The sequence below is a fragment of the Pleuronectes platessa genome, chromosome 3, assembly GCF_947347685.1.
Source record: "Pleuronectes platessa chromosome 3, fPlePla1.1, whole genome shotgun sequence".
NCBI lineage: Eukaryota > Metazoa > Chordata > Actinopteri > Pleuronectiformes > Pleuronectidae > Pleuronectes > Pleuronectes platessa.
Window position 1 is genome coordinate 21747184 of NC_070628.1, and position 21890 is coordinate 21769073.

A 21890-nucleotide genomic window follows, 5' to 3' on the forward strand; every position below is an offset into this window, starting at 1 on the left:
TAAATATATATCCTCTTTTGGCATATGTTAAAAAAGCATCAGAGACAGTCAGTGTCAAGTGTTTAGTTTGTAAATAAGACTTTAATGTAAATAGAGAAATTCAAAACTCGAAAACAAACACTTCACGGAAGTGATTTCATGCCACAGGTGAAGTCAAAGAGCCGGTGCTACACTTATCTTTGTTCCCCCTCGTTACCACTTGGCACCACACGTTGGTCCGCGTGTCTGTGTGTGTGCATGTGTGTGTTTTATTTAAAAAAGGTTCAGAAACTCATACCGCAATTCTGGGTTCGTCACACTGCAGCTAAAAAATGCGGCAAGTTTGCGCATATAGATGATGCAACTGGTAGACAACCGCTGGTGTGGATGCCCCTGTTACCAGGGCCTTGCATCTCCACAGCTACACGCCCATTCTCAATATCTTAAAATTGCCCGCACACAACAAAAAGAAAACCGTTGCTAAGGGTTAGATTGTTTGTGTGTTTGTGGGAATGAGTAGTCTCCTCTAACTGGAGCCTTCTCAAACAGCTCCAAAATAAACCCACCGGTCCTCTGAGGAACACAAGAATTTGACTGAAAGAGAACCGATCAGATTGATTATCTATACGGACGACCAGCTCACTATTTCACCACACAACAGCCCTTTAAGGGCGCATTGGGCACGTTCAGTAATTGGAGCCACTTGAACTAAACTTAAACTTTTTTTTTTTCCATTTTCTAATCCCTTTGACTTCTTGTGGCTGTTGCAGTGGGATTTATCTTGATTTCATATATTTTCCGCTTCTCAGGGAGGTTTATGTAAATAAGGAGTCAAGACACTTGTGGAGGGGGGGGGGATTCTACACACATAAACACACACATACTATCTCAGAATACACAAGGAGAAGCAGCACGCTCCCACAGGTAAAAAAAAAAAACAGTGGAGCACAGCAATGATTATGCACCAGATCTGCTTACACCATATTTCATCATTACTGTGGAGAAAAAACACTCAACTATTGATCTGCCCCACTGCTTCCTTTTTTTTGTCTCCGCCGCTCTCTCGCTCTCTCCCTCCCTCCCTCTGATTCCATCTTTTATTCCAGCTTTTACTTCTCTCTTTTAACTCCTCTCTCGCACTCTGAAATTTGCAAGCATAACAAGACTTTTCTGAAATGGATCCCAGTAGTAAACAAGATCATAAACATGCAGACGGCACTTTGGAGATTATTTCCCAATGTTATCTCTCCTACACGCACACGCACACACACACACAAACACACACACACACACACACACACACACACACGCATACGCACAGGCACGGGAGGTGGACACAATACTGTGAACACCTGTGCAATCTAATGCAATCCACCACCACAGCCCTGCAATAGATGCGGCCGCTGTGAACCATCTTCAGGAGATAGAGAGGATTATGGCGAGAAACTACAGGAGCATGTTTCAATGTCATGGTGCATAATTACAAAATGTGATTGATAATTGAAAACCAGCTCAGAATAATAGACTTGAATGACCACCTGACTGATACCTATGTATAATGAATCTTAGTCAGTACATTTTAGTCAGTACAACGACTGCAGTGCCAGTACCCCAGGTCTAAACTCTGGGCTCACTTCATTCTTTAGTCTTGTTTGATTATTCATTCATCAGATATTTCCTCGGTTATATCAACATTTTTCTTGTTTTACAAATAAAACCTTATCATGGTGTTTGTATCATGACCCGAAACTCAGGTCAAAACAGAATGAAACCCATCCACAGGAGATAGACAATAGAACATTGTCACCGTCACACTGATAGGACGATGGTATTTTCTTATGGCTAAAAATTCCCAAAAGAGAAAGGTGCTGCAGGAATTACACAGTGCCAGAAGATCCCGTCCTGTTTAATGGACATATTTTGAAGGCAACAGCAATACGTTTTTAGAACAATACACGGAAATATGCATTTAATTATAATTTTAATCAGTAATTAATCTGTGACTTTACAATTTCCTTTGACCAAAGCTGACAATGTTCAAACATCGTTTTGTCTGACCAACAGTTCAAATCCCTGAAGTTGCACTAATTAGACTCCCTTTTTGAGTCTTTTTGTGTTTAAAAAAAATACACTTTATAGATGAAAGCTTTAGCCGATTGATTCTCCAAACAATCAGTTTATCAACATAAATAATCTAAATTTCTTCTTGAATAGACACCTATTCAATAGCTTCTGTCCTATTCATCCTATACCCCAAATGCAGGGAATCAAACAAGGATCCATGAACACAGAAACACACACACAGTTTTCTGATGTGGCAGAACAGACCGATGTTACACTCAATACTTCCTCTTGAGGATCGAGACTTCAGAAGTGAAATGACGGAAAGGAAACAACTGTCAAGTGCAAAATGTTGAAATGGCCAACTGATAGTAAAATCATCTTCCCATTGCTATGTCTGCACACACACACACACACAAACAAACACACACACAAACACACTTCTTAACCTTGGTGCTTACTTTGCTCTCTTACTTGCAAACCCTAGAGCAACTAGATTTTTATAGGTGTTGTATCTCTTACACTCTTTGCACACACACACAGACATTCACACACACAGTCTCCCTCTCTCCCTCACACACACATACGGCACAAGGCAAAAGAAACTAGCTGTGGTAAGTAACAAGTGAAAACGCCATCTGTCAAGCGAGAGCGCATTTGCTTCGCCTCAGCATTTTCAGGGGAATGCCTTGAAGACAAAAAGGTCCTTGTTCTCAATCTCTCCGCAAATCCCATCTCTCATTCTTCCTCCCTCTTCCTTCATCCCCGTTGCTCTGTGCGCCTTGCCGCTCCGCCACCATCAGCAAAGTTGCACACATAAGCATTGGTCAGCGTTCAATTACCATGAACACCAGGGAAGTGGGGAAAGTACTTGACAGAGAAATGCACTTCAAGCACTGATTAAATACTGATACCAAGTATAAAAAGCTTAGCCCATAGGTTGTGTGTGGGGGTGTGTGTGTGTGTGTTGGCAATGAGAAAAGGAAATGGGGAGAAATGTGTGTGTGTGAGTGAGAGAGAGAGAGAGTAAGGGGGGTAGGAGGGGTGCTCTTCTCTCCAATACTGATACAACTGTTTCATCATTATGACCCTCTATTACAGTACTTGCCAACTTGCTTACTACATACTTTTGATACACTCCGCAGAGTGCTGACTCGAACTAAAGCTGCTGATATGGAGTCATTAGGGGGGTGAAGTTTCTGTTTTTCTTGTGCCCACAGAGCTTCCCTATTACTCTTCAGTGTTTAAGAGTTGCAACGCTCATAGGTTACAACCGGGCGAGCACATAATGGCCCGGCTGCAGGAGATCAATCAGAGCAGCTTCTGTTGCAGCAGGGCGCTTTATAGTTCAATGAGGTGCTTGCTTCTTTTCTTTTTTTTGCACATGCAGTGGGTCCCTGTGTGGGTTCATGTGCATTAAGTGTCCAGCATTAATCACAACAGAAAAAGTGTCCTTTCCCCGCAGCTGTCATTTGAGTTTGACCAAATTTTGAACAAACGCACAAACACTTGTCCCTCTATGGTTGTTAGGTCACTCATTGGCATAATGCATTCCCCAGACACTTACCCTAACCTTAAACATCACAACTAACCCTAACCCAATTCAATCCATAGCCCCAAAATCAAGTCTTAACACTCACGCAACCCTTTGAATTTGCGAGGACCAGCCAAAATGTACTCACAACGATGGTATTGACCCAAAATTGGCCCTCTCACACACACACACACACACACACACACACACACACACACACACACACACAATGTTAGATCTTGCAGCCTTACACATTGGGTTTTAATTAGAAATGAGCATATCAAGGGTAGCAGGTGTCATTGCTTTGTCTGCTTGTGAGGATTGTATTACTCCGGCTCTCCACCTCTCTTCTATCCCGTCTTTTCCACCCCCTTCCCTTTCTCTCCTACCGGTCGAGGCGCATACACTCAATACACATTGTCATCTCTGTGTGTGACTGTGATTTGTCCATATGCAACTGTAACTGGATTGAAACAAGACCCCCCCCAAAGTAAAACAAGAATGGGGGTTGAACAGCTAAATAATTCAGCGCGTGTTATTTATCCCGCCTGCGCGCACACTCTCCCCATGTGCCTGAAATCCCCTGACCGAGGGTGAGTGGGATCGAGCTGCCTGAGCCGAACCTCCGCTGAGGAAACCATCTTTTGTTCTTAGCAGCGGTGACAGTTTGAAAAAGCCGACACGAGCTCTGATCCCCCCAGTCCCCGTGCACCGTCACTCCGCCGTGCTACTCGCACATGAACCGGGCCCGTGCTGCTTCGCACCGAGCTCTTCCTTCCCCTCGCGCCAGACCTTTGTCCGCCCGCCGCCGCCGCCGCCGGTGCCATGTTGCCATGGCTCCCTCGTGCCTCCGCGCCGCTCGCGCGAACGTTGCGAAATAACAACGTTGTGATGAATCAGCATCTCTGCCGCCGGTGTACAACACAACGAGACACGCCAGGAAATAGACCGGCTCCCTCCGCCTCATAACGAGGGGCTGAACGCGCCGTGTGGCCGTGGAGGGATAACGACGGTGGAGTGGAGGCCCGGCTGACACAAAGCAAATGTCAACACGGTCCCCAGCAGCAGCAGCAGCAGCAGCAGCCGCAGCGGGATCTGGAGCTGTGTCCGCCGGACTCTCACAACACAATGTCTTTCTTTAACCCCCCCAACCCCCACATCACTTTTCACTGATCCGAACAAGCAGCGACCAGACTAAAACGTCACCTCCGGAGCAGGAGGGCAGATTAAGCCTGAGTTTAACAGACCAACAGCTGACCGGTCATCTTCTTACCTGCGCGGCGGCGGACACACACACACACCGAGAGGCAGTGAAGCGACAGCGGCAGCTTGTGTCCGCGGCTGCCGCTCCAGCGCCCCGAGCAGAGGGAAGCGCCGAGCTGCTCTTCCAGGGTTTCCTCTTGAATAAGTTGTGACTCTACGCTCGGGTTTCTACTTTCGCTTCTCTTTTTCTAGATATTCAGTCAACTAGCCGTAAGAAACCAAGGGAATCCCCGCGAGTAGCAGCGGCACGGAGCGCGCTCGGTGCTCTAATACCGACACATGGCTTCTTTCTTAAGCCTGACAGCCTCACGTATCGTAGCCTACACCCCCTTTGTCTGTGTTGTTATGGAATCACCGGCTGATAAGTCGGCGTTAGAGCGAACGACCCCGGTGTCGGTGGACCACGTTCGGGTCCGGATGACGAACCGGGATCGTGATGATTCAGCAGAACCACAGCGCTGCTGCTGCGGCCGCGGAGGCTCGGACTGAACGGGACAGCGCAGCGGCGGCGCACACCGGGGACCAGCGGCAACGTCAACGCGACCGCACTCGGCGGCGGCGGCCGTGCACACTCAGCAAAACAGCGCGTCTTTATTCAGCAGTTTTCTTTTCCTGCAGGGAAATAAACAAGAGTTCTGCTCCACACAAAGCTGACTCACCCAGAAGTCAAACCGGCGCCGTTCGCCCGCCGCACCCTCGGAGGTTGGGGTTCCGCCGCTTGGTTGGTCGACCCGGGGAAGAGCCGAGGCAGTTGGAGGAATGTTTTTTTCCGCTCACGCCTTCTCGCAGGTCTTTAGATACATCCACTCCTTTATGGTCGGAGGCGCCAGACGTCAAATGATGTTTGGATCACATGGTTTCATTCATGAAGCGGCTACGCAACCCGCATTTAAAGAGACACGAGACGCTACTACTGTGTGATGGACTGCTCCAACAACAAGAGCCTGAGAGGAGAAGTGGGACCAGGAGCCGGCCCCACCTCTGTGCGCACATCTCTGAGCCGACACACCAGGCTCCGGGTCCCCAGAGAGGGAATCACACAGGACACGCTGGAAAAATAACCCTCGTTACTGAGTAGCAATAAACTAAACTTTATGTGGCACCAGATTTGACTGCATTTCCCCATCTTTTTCATGAAAATGCACAAATCCCCCCCCCCTCCCCCAAGCAAAAAAGACAGCATGAATGTGCAAAGACAGACACCAAACAAATAGAAGAACAGATATATTAAATGTGTACTTTCCACAAGGATCGGTTGATGTGTCCAAACAATTATATATATATTGTTGATATCAGTTGACATCAATAGTTATCATGACAAATGTCACATTATTATTTCCATTAAGTTTAAAGAAAAGGATTTTCTCTCCTTTATGGGTAGAGACTCACAAACACGGGATAAATAATTATTTATATTTTGAGATTACATTTACAAATCTGAGGTAGAAATATTATACCTCCTCAATGTGCTTAAACAATAGATCTATCTATTAATTTATATTGAACCTTTGTTAAATTGCTATGATCATATGTTCATTTCATGTTAAAAGAACATGAAATGAACATATGAAAAAATCTCCTGACTCAGCTTCCATAAAACAAACCGTCACTTTTGACATTCCCAAAAATTTGCCAGATGTAAATGTAGCGTTTTCCAAGTTGTAAAGAATTTGAATCTGGAAATAATTTTTCATTGATTTTTAACTTTTACAGCCAACTCAGTTTTTTATATTTGGTTATTTGAATGCATGACAACTTGAACTATTTCCTGTTTTAATGGTAAAGCTCATTGATAGACTGAAGAAAAGCATGAACCTCTAGAAGCAGATCCTTCATCATACACCATCCATCCAGATTTACAACACCATTTAAAATCACATCTAAACAATTCCGACTAATTGTTTATCAATATTCTATTTCCATTTCTCAGAAACTAATGACTTCCCTTACAAGAAAGCACTCAACTAATACCAGCAGCCTATTTCGAAATAATGCCACACAGTTGCTAAAGAGTTGATGGTATTACATATTCATTAACTGATCAAACTCCACTTGGACGTTTTTGAGTAAATCTCTGGGAGGAAAGATTCTTTATGACATATCAATTGAGTTTGGCTGAAAATGACGAAGACAGGGACAGAATATAACCACACAGCAATTTAGGAGCAGATTTAGAACCGTTTCCTGGATCTCAATGGCAGTTTTCCTTGGAGGAAGCATTTTTTGCAATTTTCCTTCCCGAGGACCTCGAGACGTTTCATCAGCAAAGTCTGGACTGTTGAGTGCGGAGCTTTGCCCTGCATACTCTGTGGAAACAGCTGGAGTATAAATGCTCCATATGCTGGCAGTTTTGAGTAGATGCTATGCAGGGCTATATAATTAAGTACAATTTGAGGTTATTAAAAGGTACTAAAGGTGCTAATCTATGTTTATTATATGCTACTTTACTGCAGATCACTTCAGAGGCCAATGCTGTAATTTTAACACCATCATATTCTTCTGACAGCTTTAGTTATGGTAAAGATTCAGATTATTCTATTTACAAATAAATAGATCCCCTAAAATGAGCCCCAACTTTAACTACAACATCAATATTTATATTAATTATTACAATATACATTTTCTTTCTGAAATGGGCTATTATGCATAATGATTACTTTAGCTTTTTGTATATTTTGATACTAATGTTTCTAAGATAGTATTTCTACATTGGGGTATTACTAAACCTACCTATTTTAATGAGCTGAGTACTTCCTTTCTTGCCTTACTTTTGAAACTAAACCCCACAAAAACTGTTGTGTCAGAAACACAGTGATGCAGTGAAAACTGGAATCCGACCACATTCACTAAAGTGCTGTGTTTAAGTAACACTCTGAGGTCAATTCTGGTATTTTGAGCTGAGTATTACAATTTTATGCAACATTGCATTACACTATATTTCAGACTGAAAGAATGTACTTTTTACTCCAATACATTTATCTGAGCTTTAATCACAGGTTTATCAGTAGATTTGAAGAGGGAATTTGAGTTTGTCTTATTAAAAGTGTGTGTGGGGGGGGGGGGGGGGGGGATACAGTAGAATTTACAGTAAGGAAACAGACTCAGAAGAATATAAGCAGTATAAAAACACATGTCTATTGAGATTGTTAAAGTTTAAAAGTTGTTTTTCACAATGCATGGCACGATAATTAAAGCTCAATGTTACTAGTGATAGTTAGCCTCACTGTGAAAGATAGCAATGTGAATTTTAAACAATTGAATTCTTAATCTAAAGAAAATTGAGCGGGTGCTAGGCAAAATCTCCTTAGACAAACCCCAACTTGCTGTCGTATGCCTTTTATTAAAACGCATGCATTTAAAGGACTGAGCATGAGGAGAATGTTTCCCTTTTGTTAAGCGACACAAATCTAACACTTAAGGCAGAACACCAAACACGTGATAAACACCAGGCAAAAACGTCCCTATGGTGAAACATGGTGGGGGAATGCTTTACCATCATTGTGAACTGATGTCCTTGAATGGCCAAGACAAAGCCCAGACTTGAACCCCATAGAACGTCTGTGGAGAGACCTGACGGTGGCTGTTCCCAGACATCCAACCTGCTGGAGCTTGAGAGGATCTACCAGGAGGAGCGAGATAAACAACTAAAATCCAGGTGTGCAGAGCTTGTGGAGGACTTCCCCTGGAGGAGCTGAAGTTGGAACTGTGGCCAAAGGTGCTCCTACATAATACTGAATTATGCCTGAAAACCTTTTTAGATGAGACATTTTTCTAGTTTTTAAACAAGGAATCTTGTAAATAAATGTCCTTTTATTTATTGGTTAGAAACACCATTTATTGGCAAGCGATATGAAATCCACATCCCTTGGTATCACATTTGATTCAAACCAAAAATTTGAATCCCATGTCAATAGCCTTATAAAATCTTGTTACTGCCACTTAAGAAATAAAGCCAATCTTCATTCAGGTCAGTCTTCTCCAGACCAAGAGAAGCTTATTAATTTGTCTTCTCACACCTGAACTACTGCAATGCACTGCTTCCATGTACCAGTCAATCCTCAGTGTCTCCGCTTCAGGGAAGAAGACTGCTGCTTGTATTTTAACCAACACCAGGCATAGGGGCCAAATCTCCCCCATTCTTCTCCCCTCATTGGCTGCCAGTTAAATTAAGGTTTGACTTTTAAAGTTCAGCATGGTCTGGCCCCCAGTTATGTTACAAAGGAACTAACTCCCTCTGCTCCTGGCAGTGATCTAACATTTCCCAACCACCACTTGGTAGCAGTTCCAAAGTCAAGCCTGGTGACTCAGGCTTACCGGGCTCCTGCCATTAGGGCCCCAAGGCTCTGGAACTCCATGCCAGGAAGAGATTAGACTTGTCAGCACTTAATTAGTTTTTAAATAATTTCTTAAAATATTTTTAAAGGAAAGCCTTTTAGTGCCTGATTTTAAAAGATGTTTGTTTTTAATATTATCTTTTGCGTTATTTTATTCCCATAAAACTTGTAAAGCACTTTATAACACTGTTTTTATAAGTGGTATAGAAATAAGGTTATATTATCATCATTACTGAGTGTAGACTGATGTGCAAAATGGCATTTACAATAAAGTATGTAAAAGGTGATGTGGTCTGAACACAGGTGTGTGTGTGTGCACCCTGGAGACCTTTTCACTTCACATTGACACCAGACAGAAGCACAAGCTCCATATTCACTGACTATGTGGTAACAGTAAGAGCTTCCTCTTTTCTGCAACCGTTTCGCCAGACAGCTGCACCAGACTGATACTGTATCAGCCCAGAGATCACAGCTACACACAAACACAGACACACACACACACACAGTGCACAAACAGTGAAACAGGAACATGGACGACTGCCACCACAAACAAACACCTCTTACTTGTCTGTTTTTCATAGTAAAGAGAATGAGGGGGATGTCCTGTGGAGGTGGTGATGGAGGAGACAATCAAATAGCAAAGAAAGAGCCTTTCCATCTCTGTACTCATCTTGGTTTCTGGCTCTCCTCCTCCTCCTGGCCTTGATACCATATGCAAAAAACCATGTTGCAAAGGTCAGTGATTGCATTGATTGAATGGAGATGACAGGTAGCATCTGGCCTACCTGTGGACAGAAATCCCATGCTGGGCTGGATTTAGCACGTGCTCACACACAGTCACAGACACGCACACACAGTCACACAGTCACACACACACACAGACACACAGTCCAAACTTTCCAACTCTAGGATTATCTGCCACTGAACTGGCATCTTAGACGCTCGGCCAGTGTCAAAATGATTGACACAGAGAGCAGCCTCCTCACCTTGGGTGGAATGGAGGCACTTAAATCCGCCGCAACAGAAGACCAATAATGAGAGGCAAATGGATGTCTCCGCGGGAATGGCTAATCCTAACGGAGAGCGACAGGAGCAAGCGGAGAATAACCTCTTGGCATAAAAAAGGGATTACCAAGACACTTCAGTGGCGGAGGAAAAACCATTGCACGCACAAATAAACAGCCCAAGAGCACTAAGAGCATGCGGGTTGCAATTTAATCAATGGACACTTGTGTGTGTTAGTTTAAGAAAAATAAACTAATCCTACAATAGGTACTGTATAAATTGTTTCGATAATAATGTGGACATGGCTCTTCACAAGCCATTACTTTTTCCTTTGCCATTATGCACCTGTGTATTGTCATTCCAACACAGAGCAGCATCTGTTAATCCACAATGTAGCAGCCTGGAGCATATTGGACCCAAATATTTCACAGACTTCATGTCTGATGGAGCTGCTTCATCTTCATGTACCTAAATGTGCGCCTGCACTTCAGCCCTTTACTAACTTATTGATAATTAGTTTGGAAGCTCACAGCGCTGAGCTTAAATACAATTCAGTACTTAATGCTTTTACTCGGCTAAATTCATGAGAATTAGGTACTTTTAGATATGATCAGATTATCAATTCATCCATCCATCGTCTATTGAGCTTGTCCATTGAGGGTTGCAGGGAGGAGCTGGAACAAATTCCAGATAGTGGGCGAGAGGCAAGGTACACCCCGGACAGTTCGCCAGCATATTGCAGGGTCAACATACAACCATTAACACCTACGGTCAATTTATAGACTCAATTTAATATAACCCCAAACTGCATGTTTTGGACAGTGGGGAGGAAGCTGGGGTACCTGGAGAAAACCCACAGACACAAGGAGAACATGAAAACTCTACACAGAAAGACTGGGAACCTTAATGCAGCGCCATGCTGTCCATTAAAACATTTAGTTTGTATGAATAAAATGGTTATAGCTCATCAAATCAATGCATGCAAAAATGAAAGCAACCATTTTTGAAAAATGCAGTGGCTGTTCAGGGCTGCCTGTCAAATTTCAGATCTGTTAACAGTTCCACGAAATTCCCGTCTCAATTGCCCATGTTGTTTTATTGAGTAGTAGCTATAACACTTTAAAAATGATGTATTCTTATTACAATCTAATAATGTTATATATAATAATATGTTAACCTCTGGGGCATTTCTTGGCAGAAAAACTGCTTCTGAGACTTGAACTGCGTTTATCTGTTGATATTTAGGACAATAAACAAAGTACTTTTATTCATTCACATCTTTACGTAAAGGTTATCTCGCCATTGACAGCCCCCCTGTGTTTCTAAACTGGTTAAGTAATGACATGAACACGTCTAAGGAAGAGGAGCAGAGGGAAATTCATGTTCGCACACACACTGGTCATATGTCCTGCTGACGGAAAGCTTCTAAAATTGGACTGGGCTTCCTCTTAGCACAGCCAATCACAATGCATCTCCAGGCCAGCGAGGAGAAACACCTTCACCATTCATATTTATGACATATGCAAAATCTGACTTTGTGAAGAGGCAGTGAATGACCAGCGGAGACAGAATAAGACCGTGGGAGTGTTTTGGATGGACAGAAGGAAACATGTAACTGTAGTGCTACAGTTAATGCTGTCAGCCAATAAGTGACGTGGTGTAGTTATATTTGATGTTAGGTCAGGGTCAATTTTAAGTCCCTCTGAACTGGCAGCTGTGTTGAGTGTAATGTGATCTTCATGAGAATGTGCAAATGGTCCATGACCACACAGCACCATCTGCAGGCCGGGGTGCATTTTAATGACTTCACTGACAGAACAATCTGGTTCATTCTCGTGCAAGAGGGACCTTAAACCACACAAAACATGTGGAGCCAGTAAAAAGGAAGTGGACACTTCATTTTTGAGAAGCAACCCAGTAGAGTCGGTGCAGGGCTTTAAGAGTAAAAATTGGTATCATATTAAACTCAGTCCTGGACAAACAGCTTAGGAACAATGTAAGCATCTGTTTTTTTAATATCGTCTTTCCGCCAGGCACACCAATTCAGTGGTTGATATGCTGAACCAATGCGTACATAACATCTAACATTGATGTGGATAAAAAATATACAGAACACAAAATAAACAATTAGGACGGATTAATGGCTGAGTTTACGCTTTCATTATCATACTTAAATATTCTTCAGCAAGCGGTTTGAATGAAATACTTTCTTTTAGCAAATAACATCGAATTACCTTATGACAGAATACACAAAAAAGTGCCTTCATGGTGAGAAACATTTGAAGAATCAAGATAACAGGTCAAAACCCAAACGTTAACAGAGGGATCCGGGGAGAACGTTTGCCATCAGAGGTTTACAGTTTGGAATGACCTTAATGTTTGAGGAAAAAGTTATGGGTCGAAAGGCACAATATTCTTAATGTGCTAAAAATCCCAAATATAAAAACACAGGGAAGGTATTTTATCCATGAGGACCATAGTGTTGTTATACGAAAGAAAAACGACAAGAAAAATAAAGGCGTTAAAAGGTTGATAAACCCATATTGGGGTCTTTAACAGCATAATACTGTTGGCTTAACAAAGATAACTGCACCAACTAAAAAAGGATACATGATGACTAACATTTTAGCTTCATGTTTTTAGAAGATACACATTAAAAGACATACATTGACATTAACGGCTTGATGATTCCCAGCAGCCATCTGCTGCCTGGTGCATACCAGGATCCCATCATGGCCCACTGGGTCATTATCGTTCAACTGCCCAGATAGCAAATTGTAAATGCACTCCTCAGTGTGTATCTGGATTTGTGTGTTTTTAAACAGTTATCCTAAATCACGACATAAGGCTGTAACTGTGAGCGACCAAAATACACTTGTGCTTGTGTATAAACTGGCGGTGACACCATCAGGTCCAAAAGTCATTCAAGTATGAATAAATTATTTAGCAAAGCAATTTGAATGTGATTTCAAGACCAGCCCAGAGTCGGTTTGTTTAATTCTATGGCTAAATAGTATGTTTTTGATTGTTTACTCCATGTGTACATATAGTACACTTAATCCTGTAACATGTATATATGTGTGTGTGTGTGTGTGTGTGTGTGTGTCCGCCCCTATGTGTACTCAGTTCTTCTTCTTGACCCCAGAACTGCGATTGTTGAACAGGTTGAGCCCCGACTTGCCGTTCCCATTAGCCACTCCGCTGACTGCGACTCCAGGCTGCTGGAGCACCTTGTCCAGTGTGGTTTTCTTAATTGCTGCTGGAGAAATACGCTCCTGGTCTGCCAGGAACTGCAGCTCCCTGTGAGAGGAAGAGAGGCCTCAGGTCAGGTGTGCAGTACACATGAAGGTTTTAGTGTGTATCACGTTTCAATAAATTGTATCAATGATAAGCAAGAAGATACCAACAGCCCAAAGTCCTATGTGACATAGGAGTAGGATCAAGAGAGAATTGTATTGTATGGTGTAATTTTCAAATAAATCAAATGATTAGGAAATATAGCACTGCTTATATATAAATATATATAAAATGTATATTTTAGCTGCTCTTCATGGTCTTGAAAGCAGAATACAAATATAAAAAATGATCATCGCAAGAATAAAACAAGGATAAAATGACTTGTCACTTGTGAGAAAGCTCAGTTTTGGTTCCTTTAACCTGAAGATGTAACTACTAAGATATTCAATTTGGCAAAATCTCATTATCTGTCTATATTTTGGAGATTTTATAGACAGAAAAGTGTGACCTCGACTGAAAATGGGGTTATGCAAATCTTAGAACCCAGGAGCAGAGATGGTGGTGTTGTCGAGTGTGATGTGCATTTCCTTTTACAAGTGTCTCACCGTGTCCTAATGCACGAAGCCTCCACTGCGTTGATCAGGAGGCTGCGGAAGCCACCGCTCTCCAGGACGTGCAGGGCATGAATGGTGGCGCCCCCTGGTGAGCACACGTTGTCCTTCAGCTGGCCAGGGTGCTGATCCGAGTCCAGTAACATCTTCGCTGCTCCCTGAAGAGAAACGCAGGAGATGAGGATTTGTATGAAGGAAAACTCTGTTGAGGAATCCATCCTCAACAGCGGAAATCCTTCTGTGATCATAATGTTTTAAAAAATTTCCTCCAGGAAATAAAATCCATAAATTCTTAGAAAATTTTAAGATTTTCCAGGCAACATGGCAGCAGAATGGCCCAACATCACTTTACTACTACAGTGCCTTCTGTAAATGTTTCCGACAAATGTGCAAATAGCAGGGGACTCTCAGAGCTTTCATCTCAACTATGTAACAACACCTGAAAGAAAGCCAAACAGAAATTACTGCTCCCCAAGATGCAGAGAGAAGCTGGATACCGAGTCTGAAGAAGCTACCACAATATCGAAAAACAGTGTGCTATTCTAGTTGTTTTTTAAGGTCAGGACTTCTGTATTTATTTAGCCATTCCGAATAACGGGCAAACTTTGATTTACAGTCACATCATTTTTAGTAGCAATTAAATCCTAACACACAGATGGCCAACGACTCAAGGAGCCTAATTGTAGAGAATCAACACACAGAAACACAAACACACACACACAACTAACCAATAGGGCTTGAGCTCCAAGTCTGACAGCAAGTCTCCTGGGCAGGCCCATCTTTACTCCTCCGTCTGCGAGAGCATCCAAGGCTGTGAATGCCTGTGAAAAGATTCATATTTTTCTTTAAAAGCAACGTGTCAAACTTTCACAAAATGTTAAATATAGAAGTCTGTTCTTGTGCTCCTTGCTTCCCAATTACTTACCTTTCAATCTTCATAATATTACGTAGAACAATAAAATTTACTTTTAAAAACCATCATCCCAAAATTTCCTCAATGTCAATTTGACTTTACACGACCACCTGGCAGTAAATGCCAGGTGGTCGTGTAAAGTTGTGAGTTGTTGTTTAACCAACTACATCAATCCATACAAAAAACAGGTGACTATTTGATGCTAAGAGTTATGAAGATCACGTATATGCCATTGATTATGAATTGAATACATTGACATTAGGGATGGGCATAATTAATCGACGATCGATTAATTGATCATTAAGAATTTCGTCGATGAAATAATTTTTCCATCAAGAAATTCGCTAATTACACATTTGACCACGGGGGGCAGTGTTTGAAAAAAACACCACAGTCCTACTCAGTTACCTGCGACACGGCGAAGTGTTGCGTGGGACCATTTTGAGTTAAAAAATGACTTGGTTCACTGCCAACACTGCGAAGCTATCCCAGAGGCTGGGGGAGACAAGGAGCCTGCGTTGTCTGACACGGACGAGGGGAGCGCAAACACCGGAGCCGCGGCCAGGCTAGCCAAGTTAGCACAGAGCTACCTGTGTATCACGGCGACGTCAGTCCCCTCAGAGCGGGTTTTTCGGCGGCTGGACTGACGGTCACCAGGCTGCGTTCGCGTCTGACCCCAGAGCAGTTTAACATGCTCATCTTTCTCAACACAAACCCGTAGGCTGGTGCTGAAGTTGTATGTGAGTTACTGGTTATTTTTATGAAGCTTTCTCGACTCGGTACCTTGTTTGATAGTTTTGAGTTACATTTTGCAAAACCTGTCAGACCTAAGTATTATATATTTGTAGTTGTTGTTTAACATAATGTTTTTTTATATTATTATTATTTTATTTTGGAGGGGAAAAAAACTAGGGTCAGTTGTGTTTAGTAGCACCGGCTTCTAGCTGTCGGCTCCGCTGCTTAAGATTACGGCAGCGCATATTTTGTTCATGTTGTAATAAAGATCTCAATGAGGAAACACGCTTTTTTTCCCCACTGCATTTGAATGTAGCTTATAAATAGTGAATTTTTTAACTTGAAAATATTAATGATTAATCGAAAATTCGTCATTAACTCTCTCGACGATCGATGAAGACAATTTAATCTAACGCCCATCCCTAATTGACATCTTATAGACCAAATAATGAATCTAAATAAGTGATAGATAAAGAAACATTGTTACTTGAGGCACTGTCTGTGAAGCCAGACAGCTGAAAATACAGATAAATAATGGCAGCTTATCAGATCACTCCAGCATTAGTATAAATAAGTGACTCCCTTAGTGTAAAAAAGAGTTTGGAAAATTATAAGAAGACAGCCTAACTAGAATGAACTAGAGAGATTTGAATGAAATGTGACGGTTGACATGACATAATCACCGGCTGAGCAACTTTCCAAAAGGATTACATAGATCACTTCCTACATGCCAGACTGCTCAGTCACAGCCAAAATTGTTTATCTTGGACACCTTCTATTCAGATTCCGGGTGGATCCGCTAACCTCACAAACTGCACTGTGCTTTCTGACAAACACAGAACAGTCAGTCACTTACGTAGGCTGGTCCACTGCCACTCAGACCGGTGACGGCATCAATGAGGTCCTCCTCCACCTCGGTGCAGTATCCTACACTGGACATCAGCTGCTCCAGTAACCTTCCATCCTCAACCTAAGAGGAAGAGGACAAATTATAATTTTTTTGAATGACTTAAGTTTATCTGAAGTGCAGGCAAAATGTTCACATGTCGTATATAGTATATTCTGAGTAAAGACTGAATAAAAACAGAATAAATAAGTCCTTCCTGTTAATGCATTCATAAATAATGGGACTCTTAAAGTCTCTGTTACCTCTGCATGTGTCCCAGTGGCGTACACTGTAGCTCCCTCTTTCACCACCACCGGAGTATTCGTCATACACCTCATGACTTTAGGATTTGATCGATACTGAAGCAGTTTCTGTTAAAATTACAAAAATGGAAACAGAGGATATGTTTTTAGAACAGACATGGTGTAAAACGATTTCTACCTCAGGATTAATGACAAATAACTTAATAAAAAAATAACTACAACAAAAAGGGTGGAGTGTCCAAGAAACTTCAGCAGTTTACAGAGCAGCGAGAGAGAGTAATTGTAAAGGAGGCCGACCTTCTCTATGGAGCTGATGGTGACACCTGCAGCACAGGACACTATGAGGTGACGGTCCTCGATGTCAGGCCCGATCTCATCCAGAACGAAGGGGATGATGTGGGGCTTCACAGCCAGGAAGAGCACATCGCTCTTACTGACGGTCTCTTTGTTGCTTGTTGTCAGGTTCACCCCCATTTTCTGCAGAAGAAGAAGAACAATGAGGAGAATTGGTGATGGGAAAGTGAGAGGATGTTGAAAGGCACTGAGAAACTAAACTGGTGTTATTACAGCTACATGCACAAATTATAACCTTTCAGACAAGCCCCTCAATCCCACACCAGCACTTTTCATTATCAGACAGCCCACCACAGCCATGCAGAAACTTGTCCTCTCACCCTCAGCCCTAAAACCGTTGGCAGGTCTGTATCTGGAGAGCTGGCTGTAATCCGCTGTGTAGCAATCACACCTGTAGAGGAAGTGGAGAGTGAGGAATGAGGAGGTAAGAAGAGAAGGGAAAAAACACCTGTCTCCTGATCCCGAGCAGGAAAATTCACATGTTGCAGCAGTTAAGTTCATAGTCAAAACAGAGAAAGGAACACGTAAAGGACTATAAAGTAAATAAACAAGTCAAAATAAATAACATGGAGGTGTAGTAAGATCATAGAGTATTATTTCAGAATTGTGGAAGTACATATATTTGGAAATGACTGGTCTACGGGTGCAGCCTTGTTTTATAACTAGTGTATAGATGTGACTGCTTCCTTTTTCTAGAGCCTGACAGATTCATCAGTTAGTCAATTGAATCAAAAAGACCCTTTCACAGATATATCAGTGTTTATGTATAATACTTATCTTACAGAAAAAACTATTTAGGAAAGATGCAAACTTATGTCTACATTTTAACGTAAAAGATTTGTATAAGATCTTCTTAATTCAATTCTATGTTTTTGTGTGTTTTAATATTAAGTTATTTATAATAGAAGTTTATAGTTAAACTAGAATATCAAGCCTGAGAGCATTTTTTTAACCAAAATCTTGCTCAGGCTCGGATGTTCCCCTTGTCAAAGATGGCTGATGTTGGTTTAAGATATCACATCAGTGATGTAACCCTGGTGGACCTTGCATAATAAAGAAAGTGGTCTCACCTGCAGCTGTGAACCCTTTCACCAGGGCATGAGCCAGCTGGCCTGCTCCAATGAATCCAACACTCATGCTGTCAGATGATGTGGCCTCTCTGTCCTGCAAATAAAAAAGCTGTTAGTGACAACCATGCATTTCAGTAGAATACACTTGTGAGCTGACTTATGTGTGTATCCAGTTCTGATTCAAAGCGCTCAGACAGACTTTGGTGATGTGGAGGAAAATGCTGGAATGGTTCCAGAGAGAGTGGAGGAGGATGATGAAACATCCCAGAAACTCTGGTTTAACTGGGATATGGTGGAAATCACTGCTCTGCAGTGGGAAACTAAGTAATTGTTTTAGTCAACCAACTCCTTTAAATGACACTTAAGGACATCAAATCTTTGTTTTCCATCATAGTGAGAAACTGAGTTTGTACTTTTATTATCCAATATTACTGTGGGATAAGTGTCAGTGCTGATTTCCCATTGTTATTGTCTTAGTAGATGCTAACTAGCTCTGCTCGATGCTGTTTTGATGGTAGCATTATCTAGCTAGCTAATGTCCACCTGTCCTGGGCTAGCGGCTCTGTGAGCTAGCCGCTGTGCTAGCTGATGAAAGCGACACGTTAACATGCCCCTGGGCTCGTTACCTTTCTCTTGATGTTTCAGCGGAGCTGCCTGAGTTCACGGATGTTCACCCGACGACGTGACCGTTACCTCCGGAGGACACACACACAATCTCCACCATGAAACTCCCGGTCCGTGTCAACGTGGCTTCCCCTCTCCCGGCTGCGCTCCGTAACTTGTGAAGAGCGGCGACATGGGCCAATGACGGCAGGGGCAGCCTTAGCGTCTGACCAATGGGAAACTAGATTACGGGATCTGGGCGGGGTCTACAGGTTGCATCAGTTGTGTGGGTTCATGCAGCCAAATCAAGAGAGATGTAAAGTAGGTTATCTTGAAATTGGCTGAGACTGACAGCATCTATTCATCCCACATCTGACTGAGTCAACACGGTCTACCGGACCTGTACTGAGAAATTATAGTCAGCAGACTCCCAGCTCCTGTGGATCCAACTATTAAAACCACCTAACTCATGGCTGCAATGTGCTTATACAAAGAAGAGATGTTCAAATATCATAACATGATATACAAGTTCATATCAGTCTGTATTGATGATTATCACAATACATGTCTCATTATTATTGATTAGAAGTTGTTAAACTCTTATAATATTTGTAAACATTATCTTCCACACACACACACTGATTACATACAAATGTGTATTGTTTTACGTTCACATGATGTATAAAACTCAAAGTATGAGCCTGTGATCAATGGTCTACCAGGTAATCAATCATACATCATCAGAGATGGTAGCGCCCAGCCTGCATGGGATACACCTGGGATGGATCAGGTGAAGTGCAAATACTGTGTGGGCTATCGTTTTCAGTATATTTACTCAATACTGTACTCATTATATCTGAGTATTATTTCCATTTGATGCTTATTTATGCTTCCATAGACCACTAATAGGAATCTTTTTTTTACCATGCAAATGTAAAACAAATTGAGCAAACAAACAGTTTATAAAGTATTTCTAATTAGCTAATCTTAGTTAATGAATCAATAATAATCAAAGGGTATACTAGCTGCTCATTACCACATCATGAATGGAGGAATTCTACACAATTAGTACTTTAAGTATATTTAATATAATAATACTTTTCTAACCATTTACTTGAGGTGAAACAATACGTGCAGAACATTTAATAGAGTATTTTCTTTACTATGTGTTATGAGAACTACCTGATGAAGACGCAACGACATGATGTAAAAATGCAGAATAATAGGCTAATAGTAGGGTTTCAGGATTTACCTCTTTATATAATGTTGGTGTATGTTGCGTATTGTAAAGTCATGTAAAGACATGCAGCCGCTAAATTAGTATTTATACATTTTTACATTAGTATTGGTACAGGTGCAGTTCATTTTCACATTCCTAAAAACTAAATCATCCGCATGAATAACCCAGGACCATGCTCAGTGCTGCTCATTATGAATGCAATTGAGCTTCAAACCTGAATCCTGGACACATTTCATGAAACCAGAAGAACCTGAATTTGAATGAGGGATTATTATTCTAACAGGTGACTGTAGACTAGTATTAGATTTGACAGAATCTGAAATAAAGAAGACTTGGACCCCAGAAACACTAATGAGCCATGGCATTTGAATTCGGTCTGGCCTCCTATCCCTGAGCAATTCAATGCATATTCTGAAAATCTGCCCTGGACTCGTCTTGCCTCTGTCATTTTAATGCTAAAATCTGCCCTCTGCATGTTTTAATGGGAGCGACCCTCCTCTTGTCCGTCCGTCTGCCTCTTCCTTTCATGTGTCTCAGCCATGCCAGACTAAATTTACACTGCAGCATAGATCCTGCATGTCTCCTCTGAGGGGCCACATACCATCTATTTTCTCACAGAGCTGCAGGACTGCCTGAGGGATGGCGGATCCTCCTGTCTATATATAGAGCAGAATGCATGGCCTGAGGTTGGGCTTCAGCAGCGCCAGTTTGACAAATTGATACATATCATCAGTTATCTCTCTACCGGTGTCTTTGCAAACACCTTAAAATCAATATTTACTTTGCTCAGAGTCTTTGCCAGTATTTCTAATTGTGGAATTCTATGATTCCTCAATTTTATGTCTTTCTATGATGGTGTGAATGCTGACTCTCTGCACAGCAAGGCTGTCATTCAGATGGATTAGTCTGAAAACTGTGGTATAATCTCTTCTGTTCAATTCGGACAAAAAGGACCCCGATGATGTCATTGTGATGTCGTTGGGGTTATTCTGGCTTATCTCAGCTCAAGCCTGAGACTTTTTTCTTTTATAGAAAGCTCATCTCAGTTCATTCTTTTACAGAAAGTTTACACACAGTTCAAAGTGTAGAGAATGAAAGAAGAAGCTGGTGTTCAGAAGAGTGAATGTAAGAGGTTGCATTATGGGAATTTTAGCATCCAATGTTTTGGGGGCTAGACTCAAACAAGAAATTGAAAGTCAGGAAATATCAGTGACTCCCTAACCCTGACCCTAACCCTAACCCTGTAGCTCACTATGTTAAAGAAAGTGAAAACGAAAAAATGGGGTTTTCTTTGAACCATACGACATATTTTCAGCAAGTTTCGTGGTAATCCCTCAAGTTGTTCTTGCCAAATCCTGTTGAGGAACACGCAGACAAACAAAGATACGCTGATGAAAACATAACCTCCTTGGCAAAGTCAATCATCTGATAGGTGCTAGTGCAAATCTTCCACTTCACCTTTGAATTTTCCCAAACGACACAAAGGACGTGACGCTAGTGTCGTCACATTGTAGCTTTTCCCCTGTTGCTTCGGTTTGTGGCGTAATTACCCACAAAACAGTTTTTCAAAGCTTATCTCAAACAAGCTGAAAATGTCTGTGATGTATCCCTACAGCTCTGCCTACACACACACACACACACACACACACACACACACACACACACACACACACACGCACACAAACACCCCCCCACACACACACATATACACACAGTCAATTTACCACCGCCTGACTCTGTTCTATCACTCAGTCTGGGCATGTGCGCTGAGGCGTGACAACACTCATTCCCTCTCTTTCTTT

At 42.0% G+C, this 21890-nt stretch overlaps 2 protein-coding genes across 3 annotated transcripts in view; both read right to left on the reverse strand.

The window, feature by feature from the left end:
* Positions 1-5787, reverse strand: part of mafgb (v-maf avian musculoaponeurotic fibrosarcoma oncogene homolog Gb) — a 17997-nt gene extending 12210 nt beyond the window's left edge. The window contains exon 1 of one of the 2 annotated variants that reach the window (XM_053419008.1): positions 5497-5787. The gene's annotated coding sequence lies outside the window, so the exon portion shown is untranslated. Of the gene's footprint in view, positions 1-4847; positions 5114-5496 lie in introns of those variants that run through there. The other variant, XM_053419009.1, reaches the window with a different exon arrangement.
* Positions 5788-12161: 6374 nt separating this feature from the next.
* pycr1b (pyrroline-5-carboxylate reductase 1b) lies at positions 12162-19039 on the reverse strand. Its single transcript, XM_053419113.1, has 9 exons — positions 18872-19039; positions 18246-18339; positions 17496-17566; positions 17119-17298; positions 16822-16929; positions 16529-16642; positions 14753-14845; positions 14019-14182; positions 12162-13476 (listed from the first exon to the last, which is right to left on the reverse strand). The coding sequence occupies exons 2-9, from the start codon at positions 18310-18312 to the stop codon at positions 13299-13301; spliced, it is 975 nt and encodes a 324-aa protein (XP_053275088.1). The 5' UTR covers positions 18313-18339; positions 18872-19039; the 3' UTR covers positions 12162-13298.
* Between the last annotated feature and the right edge of the window lie 2851 nt (positions 19040-21890).

Bases quoted from the DNA above. Each gene is read 5' to 3' on its own strand.
- pycr1b (XM_053419113.1), bottom strand. From the start codon at position 18,312: ATGAGTGTTGGATTCATTGGAGCAGGCCAGCTGGCTCATGCCCTGGTG. The intron at 17,567-18,245 runs GTGAGACCACTT...CTTCCTCTACAG, and splicing joins GAAAGGGTTCACAGCTGCAG to GTGTGATTGCTACACAGCGG. The intron at 16,930-17,118 runs GTCGGCCTCCTT...TAATTTTAACAG, and splicing joins CCATCAGCTCCATAGAGAAG to AAACTGCTTCAGTATCGATC.